We start from the raw sequence: 13,332 nt of genomic DNA, 5'->3' as shown, positions 1-13,332 counted from the left end.
GGGGAAAGGGGGGAAAGGGGAGGGGGAGGGGGAAGGGAGGGGTGGGAGGGGTTGGAGGGATGGGGGAGGGCCGAGGGGGAGGGGGGAGGGGGAGGGATGGCAGGGGGGAGGGTAAGGGATGGGAGGGGGAGAGGGAGGGGGAGGGGGAGAGGAAGGGGGAGGGGGAGGGTGAGGGATGGGAGGGTGAGGGGTGGGGGCGGGGGAGGGGGGAGGGGGAGGGGCGAGGGGGGAGGGGGAGGGATGGCAGGGGGGAGGGTGAGGGATGGGAGGGGGAGGGGGGAGGGTGAGGGATGGGGGGGGAGGGTGAGGGATGGGAGGGTGAGGGGAGGGGAGGGGGGAGGGGGATGGGGGCAGGGGGGGGAGGAGGGATGGGGAGGGGATGGGGGCAGGGGGGAGGGGGAGGGAGGAGGGAGGGGATGGGAGGGGTGGGGGGAGGGGGAGGGGGAGGAGGGGAGGGGGAGGAGATGAGGGGGAGGGGGAGGGGGAGGATGGAGGGGGAGGGGGAAGGGGAGGGGGAAAGGGGAGGGGGAGGGGGAGGGGGAGGGGGAGGGGAGGGGGGAGGGGGAGGGGAGGGGGAGGGGAGGGGAAAGGGGAGGAGAGGGGGAAGAGGGAACGGGAGGGGGGAAGGGAGGGGTGGGAGGGATGGGGGAGGGGGAGGGGGGAGGAGGGGGAGGGGCGAGGGGTGAGGGGGAGGGGGAGGGGAGGGATGTCAGGGGGGAGGGTGAGGGATGGGAGGGGGAGAGGGAGGGGGAGGGGGGAGGGGAGGGTGAGGGATGGGAGGGTGAGGGGGTGGGGGGAGGGGGAGGGGGGGGGGGGAGGGGGAGGGGCGAGGGGGAGGGGGGAGGGAGGGGGAGGGGGGAGGGGGAGGGGCGAGGGGCGAGGGGGAGGGGGGAGGGATGGCAGGGGGGAGGGTGAGGGATGGGAGGGGGAGGGGTGAGGGATGGGAGGGGGAGGGGGAGAGGGAGGGGGAGGGGGGAGGGTGAGGGATGGGAGGGTGAGGGGTGGGAGGGGGAGGGGGTGGGGGCGGGGGGAGGGGGAGGGGCGGGGGAGGGGGGAGGGGGATGGGGGCAGGGGGGAGGAGGGAGGGGGAGGGGGGAAAGGGAGGGGGAAAAGGGAGGGGGAGGGGGAGGGGAGAGGGGAGAAGGGGAAGCATACCTCACCTATAATATCAAAATTAGGGGGTGTGGTTGAACATATTTTGAACTTTACCAAAATATGTGCCCCAAACAACCACCATATTACAAAGTAATGATATATTCCAATGCAGTGGTTCCTTGCGAAGATTTTGAGGGGTCAAATGTTACTCTGGGAGTTTTCATTTTTGAAATATTGACAAAAATGTACAATGTGAATTCTGAACTCGAAGCGATTTCGACCACTTTTTCACTAAATTTAACATTGTTTTTGTCATTATATCAAAAATTTAATAAATAACCCCCACAAATGTTCTATATTTCTATTACTATATTAGTTGGCATCCAGTGTGCAAATTATTGGCACTCTGTGGTCCTTAAAAACATATTTATTCCAATTTTAGCAAATATCACATTTTTTGGCGAAGCGAAGCGGGCGTATGATAATATTTCGGGTGATAACACAGAGATGGCCGAGAGTTATACACTGCTATCACTTTTTTTTCATATCTAGGGACATATATCTTGCTAAAAATCACAATGAGCCTTACTCCATCTGTATGGTACCGACCGGTCAATTTGGGGGGTCTGGCTCATAGCCTACTAAGTTTATGTTCTAAGTTTATGGCATTTTCCATTCACTTTGTGCTTAAAACAAAGCAAAGCTTAAAACAAAGTTAACAAGTTTATGGCATTTTCCATTCACTCTGTAATGTTTTGACGTAAAGAATGCTACTTGAGCCCGTGGACATTCAGAATTTTCGCATACATCGGAGCCTGTATCTTTGCGCATTGACACGACGGTGAATAAACTATCATGCGATTTACTTGAGGTGTGAGCCTTATTAATATCTATGGATTGATATTTATTGTATCAATGGATTATCATGTATTCATCGGATTCATACCGCCGACCATAATACCAAGCTTCCCTACTCTACATCCACTACGCTATCCCTGGTCATCATGCGGTCCCCATATGCATCTGGAGGCATTTTTCGTGTCGCCCCCTTCATCCGTTGTTTTCCAGACAACCACGAAACGTCGTCAATAAGCAGTATCCCTTCCATATGCCAAGCTTACCCATTTTCGAGAGGATATCTCTGATGGTTTCGGAAAGATTTTGGGTTAATTTTGGAGAAATTCATTGAATTTTACAGTAGGTACGTACGACAAAAGTACATTTTTTACATTTCCGCTGTATGATGCGTGCGTAAGTAAGAGCCTTCAAAACTGACAGGGCCACAGAACCATGGGAGGTCTGTGCCTAGCAAAGATTCCTAGGCTGAATTATATGTACTGACGGAGATACCAGGCCGCAAAGTCGGCACAGGAGCTAAAAACCCTCCTTTTTGACTCTACATGACCGAGTTTGATGTGGTCGTTCACGGAAACTGGCAGGATTTCAGAGTTAAACTTTTTACACAAAGTCAGGTCAGGCAGGTTGTATACAATAAAACAATGCATAGAAATCGTAGTCCCACGAGTTCGGAATGAAACTCATTTTTTGGCACTATTTCAGGCGTCCGCTTGAGGCCTATTAAAGAAAGTGACTGCTGGGGAATGGGAAAAAAAACAAATACTACAATCTATTTTTGTTGTATTAATGTTAATAGTTGCTATTATGATGATTGGGAGATGATTATTGATATTGTTAACAAAATATATGACAAGAGGTGTAATTTAATTGGTAATTACAGATGTACACACACACACACACACACACACACACACACACACACACACACACACACACACACACACACACACACACACACACACACACACACACACACACACACACACTGTGTATATTTATGCTTGTGTATGTTCTGAAGGTGAAATATAGTTGAATCAGTTCAGTAAATTGACGCATTTTGTGGTTAACTTCGATATTGTTCTGATTTGGAGTGTTGTGAGCAGTTGAAGATTTGGGGATACCTCCACTCATCCAGTGAGAAATGTAATACACACACTCGGGGTCCTTGAATGCCTAGCCTGTGATCAAGAACACAACCGTTCATTATGGAGACAACAGGAGTCATGCTGTAACGAAACACCTGCTTGTACTTATGACTCGAGCTGTGACAATGAAATGCATGAGTACAAGGCCTGTGTGGCGCTTGTTCCACGAGCCCTCTTTCCACTGAACCTGTCTTGGCCATGTCACTGAGGCCTCCACAAAAACCGGCAGCAGGAACTTGGACAGGTGGAGGATGAAAAACCATACGTCATTGCAGTTCAGCTGTGAGCACGAATTTGCTGGTGCAAATGGAGGGGGCAAGGTGAGGTCTGACCTACAGGTGGAGTGCGACTGGCATTTTTAACCGGAGGGGCTTGCTGAGAGCAAGGACTGGATGCAGGGAGGCGTCCATTGGCCAGATAGTGTGGCTGTCCATCCATCGCAGAAGAAGAGACCACCTCCATTCCCAACAGGTAATCACACAAGTGGACGATGTCTGAGCTACAATAACGCACTTGTTCATCATCTAAAGAGCTCCCAGGATTTTGATGCCTTTTCAAACCCGGACTCCTCAAGTGCTTGCTCAAGACAGTGGACACTTCGCAAGGTTCATTGAAGCAGCAGTGCGACCAGCAGTTACCACCTTCGGCTGGTGCTCTCACCTGATCCATGGGGATTCTTATCCTCGAGGGTTGTCCATCTACCTAAAAGCAGAGAGTGTGGGCCAGTGGGGGTTTTACCCTCGCATTCACTGATGAACGTCAAGTACAAGTGCTCTGTTTCTTGTTCATTGAGGAGTCTTCCTTGGGCACATTATTTCTGAGTTCAGCTGATTTTGGCCCAAGCGTTGCTGGGCAATTGTTCTTCATTGCTAGGCCACAAAAACTCCGTGGACTTCGCGGGTTACATGGGCTGGACAGGCCTTTTAGTCCGATGTCTAGGCCGAAGTGTTCTGAGCAGAGAATCAATGGTGTTCTCAGGACTTTTTATCTACGACTTGTGCAGTTGTCCAGTGGTGATTTTCGGCCATGACACACCGGTACATGTACAACTGACTCTTGCCTCTTGGACGAACGGTGCCAAGAGACATCTTTAGCCCTTCCTGGAACATAATGAGTTTTGGATGCATATATTGTTTGAAAGTAATAATGAAAAACTTGTTTTCTTCTTAATTGAAAGGTTGTGACTTATCACAGGTTGGGTGTTCATAGGTTGTTTTCACGGGTTGGGTTTTCACAGGTTGGCTGATCACAGGATAATTGTTTAATTGTTACTCCCGCTAGGGAGTAATGCATTCACTCGTGTCCGTGTGTGTATGTGTGTGTGTTCGTGTGTTTGTGAACAAGATATCTGGAAAAGTTCTGAACGGGTTTGGATGAAAGTTGGTGGGATGATTGCTCTTGGGATAAGGAAGAATTGTTTGGTTTTGGTGAAGCTCAGGATATTATTCCGGATCCAGGAATTTCTTTTGGAAATTTTTTTGGGAAAGATTTTTTCTGTTTTACTGCATTAAAGCTTTTATTCTTATTCTTAAATGATGTTTTTCTCCTCTAATTCCGAGATATATCAAAATAAATTATCTGACAGTTAGGGCTTACTTTCTTTTTCATTTATTGTTTTGGGGAGAGGGGATGTTAAACAAAACGTATTATTCCAACTAAACCCACGGCGGGAGTATGCGCTCTACTGAGTGGCGTTCTAGTTTGAATTGTTTTAGATGGGACAAGAAGACATCTGACAACGACTTACTCTTCCGAAAATCTTCCATGAGGAGGTGTGTGCAAATTGGCAAATTGGCAAATTGTTCATTGGCAAATTGGGGGAAGAGGGAAATCTAAATTGAGAAAATAGGTTGTTCAAATAGTTGTGGTAGATCATTGATTCTTTTTTTTTTTCATTCTTTTTCATTCATTCTTTCATTCTTTTTTCTTTTTTTGTCATTCTTTTTTTGCAATTGTCTTTATGTTTTGCTATGCATTATGTTTTGCACTCTGTCAAAGCGTCTTTGGGCTTCCTGAAAAGCGCTATATAAAATAAATGCATTATTATTATTATTATTATTGAACAAAAGGAAGTAGTTTGTGCAAGAAATTATAAGCAACATAATTATTCTACAGTGTTTTCTGATCAGGAGAGAGAGAGTCGGCGAATTATCGCTGGCACCATGACCAAATTTCTGTTTAAATTCATTTCTCAGGATAGGGAAAGTGTAACTCTTAAGGAGGCAATGTTAGACCACCTCCTGTCATGGTTCCTTACGAACCAAGCAATTGGTAAATCAATTTGATGTAGTTTTTAATAAAGGTACTGTAATTATTTATTTATGAATAAGGGTGATATAGTTAGATATATGGTGCTTTGAAATATGGTGTTGGGATTATGTATTCCCAATGATAAATTCATCTGTACAATGTTGAAATACATGTTAAAATGATTTGGGAAATTTTGTAACATGTTAAACATGTATATATATATATATATAAGTTTTACTTGAGTAAGGAAAATACATTGGCACCAAAATGTCTGATATTACGAATGGTATCGAGTAATCAGCACGCCCTGCTAAACTAATCTAAATGAACACAACGCTTTACATTTCTGAAGCTGTGTGACGTTTGCACATCGTCTGTGACTCCTCGAGAGGTCAAATTCACCTTTGTTAACTTTTGAAAGTTCATTAACTTGAAATGCAACCTCACTCTGATTATTGTTTTACAATCTGCATATCCTTCCTTGCAAACATGTGGTGAAACAGACTCCCATTGTATCAAGCAACTTGCTGCCTTCAGGTTCAGGCAGCTATGCAAATATCCCTTCCCCCTGTTTGAGGACATGAAGGTATATAAGGACTAATTTTTGAGACTGTCACCAGAGCGAGCAATGATGTCGGCCAGGCAACATGCTCGTCTCTCCTATCAGATGTGCACATTATGATAGTTTGCGCTGTGAATAGATATTTTAAATAAACGATTCAATGAACTTTAGAGCCGGTGGTCTTTGAGGAATAAGACCTCTGAGTTTTCCTCCAACACTGGTTGTGGTGGTGGTGGTTGTGCTTGTGGTTGGACTGGTTGGCAACCATCGAAATATAAATATTTTTTCGATGCTTTTCATATTTCAGGGATTCAGATTCATTAATTTGTGATGCAGCTTTGGACTCTGACATGATGTCTGCGACAAATTGAGGGGAGAAACAAATAACTTGGATCTTTGAAAATGATGGCCCCCAATAAATTTGGAAGCATAATGAAGTAGAACAATGTGACTGTGTCGCCAATATGCCTCTGCATAATCCCACAACGGGTAGATGCCATCACTCTGCATATGTATGGGTAGGGGATGACGTTTGTGAAGTTTCGTGTTGATCGGATAAGGTTCGTTTTTCTATCCAAGATGGCTGCCAAACCACGTGATCTATGATCTCATAAATTTAATATTTCAATGCAAATGGGTCATAGATCATGTGCATGCAATTTCACATTTTTAGGGGAAGGAATTCGATTAAAACATTTTTGGCTGGTATACCACTTCACCTTTGATGTCATCATTATCATTCTTTTGTTCCCATTGGGTGTACTTGACAATGTGGCAAGTTTCAAAAAATTTCATTCAGCAGTTTCCGAGAAATAATTATTTGATTATTTGCTTTTAATCCAAGATGGCTGCCACACCACGTGACCTATGCCATCACAATTATCATAAAGACATTCTGCATGGGTGTCGCTCCCACCCTGAAAGTTTTGTCTCAATCGGACATATGGTTGCTGAGAAAAACGAGGTTTCGGATGGATGGACGGACATCCCGAAAACATAATGCCTCTGGCGACTTTGTCGGTGGAAGCATAAAAATTCTAAAAAGAACGTCTTTTGGCACTTTCATGTTTCATTTTGGGTCGAGTGAATTTTGGATCTTTCATATATTTTGATATCACCATGTAGGTTCATGAGACCGATATGAACCACCCAAATAACCCAGAGCAAGTTGTACAAAGAAAGTCCATGTTCTTTCACCGGACCCAATTCACAACTAAGTAAACATTCAGCAACATCTGAAGTGAAGTAAAAATAAGTTTATGTGAAAGTGTTTGAAATATCTACTGACCAGTGAAGAGCGGGCAGATCTTGGTCCAGGAAGTAATTGCACCTTGTCCTGTGAACTGTCCAAGTGCCATCTCCATGAAGAAGAGAGGAATGCCTCCTGTCAGTAGTAATATTAAGTACGGGATGAGAAACGCACCTGGATGAGCAAAGACAGGTTAAGCTAAAACTGACATTCAGGTATCTCATTATACAATTGAGCTTTATGTTGTACATTAGGAATTGTTTTTTGTATTTCATACAGTAATATGATTTTAAAGTAACTTTACATGAGTATCTTTTTGAGATCAACTGAACAAATTCATTTTCTCATTCCACAGAGGAGGTGATTTTGGCATTTGTGAAATAATCAGCAGCACAGAATCGCCACATCACGATGTGATCACTGTCAGTAGCTGTGGTGGTGTTTATTTGTATCCGGATACCATACACTATGTGAAATGTTCAGACTTCCACAGTACTGTACTCAACGACGATCCCATCATATTACACAACTATTCCATATTATTATACTATTCTATTTCACTCTTTTTCCTGCGTCAGAAAATAGATAGGTAGAGAGTATAGGTAAATTGTGGTTGGATATTGGCATCTGTGGTGCGTGGTGGAAGAATGGTGATTGAATGGGTGCATTAGTGTTGTGGAAATGGCTGGGCGTGTAGCTTGTTAGTGTGTGTAGTTGGTTTGGGCACTCCACCACTGTGAGGATGTCGGCCAGGTGAGGCCGCAGGTGGGCTCTGGGAGCCGGTAGAGTTGTTGTGGATGGGGCCCGAGGATCCGGAGGACGGACCCGGGTAGCCCAGTGCCAGAGGGCACCAAGGGGTGACAGAGCCAGGAGGGGCCTTCCCCAATTAGATAGGTTAGGTCAAGGAGCTAGGTAAGCTCGGGTGGCAGCTACAGTGGTGGAGGTGTGCAGGTGGGTAGACCTGCTGGGAGAGCTACACGCCCCAGTCCTGAAATTGTGCAAGGGCACAGGGAGTTGCATCGGGGGAGTGAGACCCCAAATTGAGGAAGCACCACAGTTTGGACAATGGGAATTGGTTTTTAGAACCCATAGTGTAATTTGGCCAATGGATTGGCAGGGAAAGACCCCAGGTAGTGTAAAGTGTGTTAATGTCATTTAGAAGATAGTTAGGATGGAGATCTCCTTGCACCATCTACATCCACTCACCTGAGGTGACATGACTCCACACCATGCCATGTTTTTATTATTTTATTCTGCAAATGTTTTGGAATGTGAGACGCATCATGACGTGGGTGTGACATTGTGCTGATGTTCCATCTCTTCCTCCTTATGAGGATTGATGATGAATTGGGTGATGGCAAATTTTGGTTAGAGGGATTGTGGGGACGAATTTGGTATAGGAGAGATATGGGGAGACGTGACAGTTGTGACGAATTTGTAATGTGTAGATTTTGTACATATGGGGTAAGGGCAAGGGTAGAGTAGGTGACAGGGGGGGTGACGTACGGTAGGGACGAGCTTTTCTCCGCTCCGTCTCCATACGCACCTCGCCTTGCATTGCCTTTATTGATGTGTACCCTTGTGACCTTACCCCTCGCTCACCTGTCTTTTCCCCGCCCTTGTCTCCCACATGAGGACTGTGTGCCACTGGGCGCCAAGGGGAGCGTGCGGAGGTCGCCTTGTGTGCCAGGACCCTCGCAACCAGCATGCATTGCATTGATGTACCACTTTATGGACCGCTGTTCTGCGGCCAAGTACCACTTGATGGACCCCAGGTTCTGGGGCAGGGCACCTCTGTTGGAGACCGGCCATAGTGGCCAGGGAATCTTGCTTGCGGACCTCGGTAAGGTGGCACCTATGCCAAACAGGTGGACCACCCTTAGTTGGCCCCTGTGGCCATAAATAAAAATGGACACGGTTTGTGCTTTTTATATTTCCAAGTAGGCCGCATGAAGCCAGAAGACATCGGGAAGAACATCGGCCCAGCAGAGAAGGAGAAGACCACCACCAGTTGTTTTTTTTTGTGTGTTTATTACAAACAGTAATGACTATGCACTGGTTGGTGCTTTTGGGTGCTTTGGGTGCTTTGGTGTTATTGGTACTGGTGCATCGATGCAATGCATGCTGTCTCCTCCCTCCCAACAGGAATTTCCTTCTCCTTGTTTCCCTAAAAAGGAAAAAAACACAGGTCCTGGGTTGCGTTGTAAATAAGGAATCACGTCACTGTAAATAATGCTCCCCACCGTAAATGTATAGCTTGAAAACAATTCCGTAATTCGGTTATCCTGTGGGCGCAAATCTGTTAGGCAGGGTGCAATGCAGCAGGGGGACATATTTATTTGTGTTTTAAAATTGTCACACTCAGGGTCAGGTTAATTGTAAAGGGAATTACACCTACGTGTCACACTAAAAGGAAAGTTGTATAGGCCCGAGCACGGGCCTGAAGGAAGGAGGGTGCAGTGTAACGAATTTGAGAAGTGTAACGAATTTGAGAAAATGTAAAGAATGTGAGAATTATGGTTTTGTTGTGTGTACATGGCACCCTCCGTAATGTAAAGAAAGGTCGAAGCTCGTCCTCATAGTTAATTCCATAAACCTACAAACAGGGCACCATATATCCTTTTAAATAGTTAGTCCCTTATTTTATGTAGGTTAAGGATGTGTTTCCCAATAGTTTGACTCTTCATTGCACCGAATTTACGAGTAGGCCCCTCCGACGCCCCATGGCGGCTTCCAAGTGCCAGGTTTGCCAGGTTTGCTGCAATTGACTCTTTAGCCACTTTGCTGCAATTTCATCCCCTGTCCACTGTTTGCTGCATTTGACTCCATTACGCACGAGGTAACCAACGGAGAAGAAAGGCGTGTCTCCACCTCATCATCGGGGGGGGGGGGGGGGGGGGAGGAGTCAGCCAAACGCGAGGAACAAGGCGTGGCTTTGCCAACGCGTCATCAAGAGGGGCGGGATCGGTAGCCCTTGCGACCAATCAAGGCCTAGGCGAGCTGACCGAGGGGCGTTTACAACGCACGCGGGTAAGAAACCCAAAAGCACGTTATAAAAGGACACGCGTGGGTTTCTATAGGGCTGGCTTTTTGGAGAAGATTGAGAGAGAGGTGCGGCAGATGCGTGATCCAGCTAAAGCAGCCAAGAGAGAACGAGACGTGAGGGGGTGCTGATACTGAGCAATACGCCGAGACCCTCTAGGCCCTATTGCCGGTTGTGGAGACGCGGAGCTGCGAGCTGCTGTTCGCTTCGAGCACGGAACGTGGACCTCGACGGTGTGGAATTGCCCGGACCTTCCTGCCCTGCCATTGGCTTGGACCTTCTCCTCCCTCCAGTGATTCCTGCCATCATTTCCCCCGTGTAAGTGTGCCCATTTGTCCGTCTTTCATGTTGTCTTGGGGTTTATAAGTAAGACTGCCATATATATAAGCTAATCATTGCACTATGTCTCCTGCTCCTTCCATTGCCTTATAAATCATCTTTCTTTTCCTTTCTGCTTCGTGTGTATAAATAGTAATAAATCTTGTTATTCCCTACTTTGTCTTTACTTCTTCATGCTCTTTCGGTCGCTTTAGAGGTTTCCATATTGAGTGTACGTGGCGCGATTCGGCCAACGTTCAGGATCGGGTTTAGTGAAGGCTAATGACTCGAACTTCGGGTTGCTAAAAACCGCTCGGCAACTAACTAGACCATCCAAACCGGGGTTCGAGCGGTACTTGTCTCCCTACTCTGCGGAGGGACGGTTAAAGGTATTCGGGATAAACCCTGGGCCCATAACCCTGATCCGTTCCATCCCGCGGGATAGCGTTACAAGTGCCAGGACCGGGGAGACGGCCACCTTAACAGGACAAGGGGCTAATCACCCCTTGCTAACGGGAGAGCCGTCCCCCGTATCCGTAACAATATATATACATATATATATATATATATATATACATATACATATATATGCTGTATATGTATTGTTGCGGATTTCCTCGTCGGCCTTTCCCCTTACCAAGGGGGGATTAGTCCCCTTGTCTTTTACTAGCCGAGGCGATCCGGGGCTATGACGTTCCCTCCGGACGGCGTTGAATAGAGTGGTCGGCCGAATTCCTATTACCTAAGTACCAATGCCGCCCAGGAAGCAAGGAAATAAACCCCGCCCAAATCACGGTTGTAGGTGGAAACGCCGAGCGATAGCGAACCGTGATCCGAGCCGTTAACAAGGACTAAACACATTCTGAGCGGTTCCAAATCATGCCACGCTTACCCAATGGAGGAAAACACTGATACGGTCGAATCAGGAAGAACAAGGAAGAACAGATTGGTTTATTCACAATTTGTACAGGAAGGAGAAGAAGAACACACAGTGCAGCCTTATTACAGTCTTAACTTATCCCAGGACACGGGCCCGTTTCACACTCAGACACACTCACACGTGGATGTAGATGGTCAGGTTGATGGTCCAGGGATGATGGCGTCCAGGCAGTCCACTCTGGTCCTCGACTCGCACCGCGAAGAAGATGGTCAGTGCGGCAGAAGCTCCCCACGGGTTGTTGGCGCGGATCGGACAATTACAGGGTTAAATGCGGGGCGAAAGGTAGGGCTGGCTGGGTGGTTACTTGCGACCACGGCCGCGTACGTAATAGATGAACCGGGCTTGGCGGTTATACTTGCGGTCACGGCCGCGTACGTTATAGAAGAGCCGGTGCTATAACCGCTCCCAATACAGTTCAATGGCAAAGCGCCTCTCCCGCAGAAGTCCTTTTAGCACCGTCCTCATACAAAGCGCGTATCCTCTGCAAGTTCTCTTTCAACGAATCCTTTATCATGCGCAAGCCCAAACATGCGAGTCCTCGACAGTCCTCTCACCAAGCCCTCTCCCAACGAGTCCTCTTTAGCACGCCCTTTTCCTCACGAGTCCTCTTTAGCACGCCCTTTCCTCACGAGTCCTCTTTAGCACGCCCTTTCCTCGCGAGTCCTCCCAAGGGCTTTGTGCGCGCGCTTATATAGCCTTTTCAGCGAACCTTGCAGCACTTGCTAGATGCGCACTCTCAAGCCATGCCCACCGAGCCCTGGTTGGTTGTTTCCCTTACCGTCACCGCCTTCTGACGTGCTGCTTGATGCGGCCACACCTCGTCCTTGCGCTCCTCCCTCTTTCCAGGCCTACCTCGTGGCATTTGACTGGTTTCGAGCAAAACCCAAGGGCAGCGAACGCAGCTGGCGGCCAAAGCGTAACAAACTGCCACGGGTAGCTCAAAGCGTAACAAATTGAGGGATGCCCAATGGAGCGCGGGATCGATTATGCCCATGATGGAGATTGGAGGGTGGCCGCAAAATGAACGAGACCTAAGCTTATTATTTCTTTACACAACGCAGGTATCACTAGTGGATATGGCCTTATCCTCACACATACTATGACATAACTAATGTTCTAAGGAGCCTATGTGTTGCTTGTGGAATAACTATGGGGGCAAACCTTTAACCTTTAATGATGTTATATGTACACTTTCAAAACCGCAACAGTATATACAGTCAGACCCCGATATTCGCGCTTGATAAAATGCTACCTGTCTCTATTCACAGAAAAGTGGAAAAGTGTCCCGCGAATTCGCGGTTTTTCAGGGGCGCAACTTTTTGTTTTTCACAAGCCGCTGGCTTGACACATTTATAAAACTTATCTTTCACCAGCCATGCACAAAGCAGCTGGAAATAAGCAAAAATACATCTATGATCTACAAGCATAACTTGCTTCTACATTTGCTGCTGTGTGCTTCACATTTGCATCGCTTTCGCAGCCGCAAATTTTAGCTGCACTACAATCGAGAGTTTCGCGAGATGTTCCACCAGCTGCATAAACAAGTCAAACCCACGAGTTATAGAATGAAAACGCTTCATTAAATATATTACAGTTCGCAATTGACGGCAAAGCATCATAAGAGATGTTACACAATGAAAACGCTTCGGGAGATGTTCCACCAGCTGCGTAAACAAGTCAACCCCGCGAGTTATAGAATGAAAACGCTTCATTAAATCTATTATTGAAATTAGCAGCTAGGCTCAATATGGCATCATCCGATAACATCCCCAACAAACAATGTCCGGAGTGCTCAGCCCTCCCGCAGCTACCCACAATGCTCGCATTCCTACATATACCACTGTCTTGGGTCTCAATCATTCTTCTCGTCCC

The 13,332-nt window shown here is 47.0% G+C and overlaps 1 protein-coding gene across 3 annotated transcripts in view; it reads right to left on the bottom strand.

Annotated features, from left to right (window-relative positions):
• The window catches only part of LOC137416734 (sodium- and chloride-dependent taurine transporter-like), a 147,624-nt gene that overhangs the window by 110,644 nt on the left and 23,648 nt on the right, over positions 1-13,332 (bottom strand). For all 3 annotated transcript variants that reach the window (XM_068102352.2, XM_068102353.2, XM_068102351.2), the window contains exon 3: positions 7,199-7,333. In XM_068102352.2, the coding sequence (XP_067958453.2) occupies positions 7,199-7,333 (135 nt within the window). The remainder of the gene's footprint in view (positions 1-7,198; positions 7,334-13,332) is intronic.

This window comes from Myxine glutinosa, chromosome 4, assembly GCF_964187855.1.
Source record: "Myxine glutinosa chromosome 4, kmMyxGlut1.1, whole genome shotgun sequence".
Classification (NCBI taxonomy): Eukaryota; Metazoa; Chordata; class Myxini; order Myxiniformes; family Myxinidae; genus Myxine; species Myxine glutinosa.
This window is presented reverse-complemented; position numbering and strand designations above follow the sequence as displayed.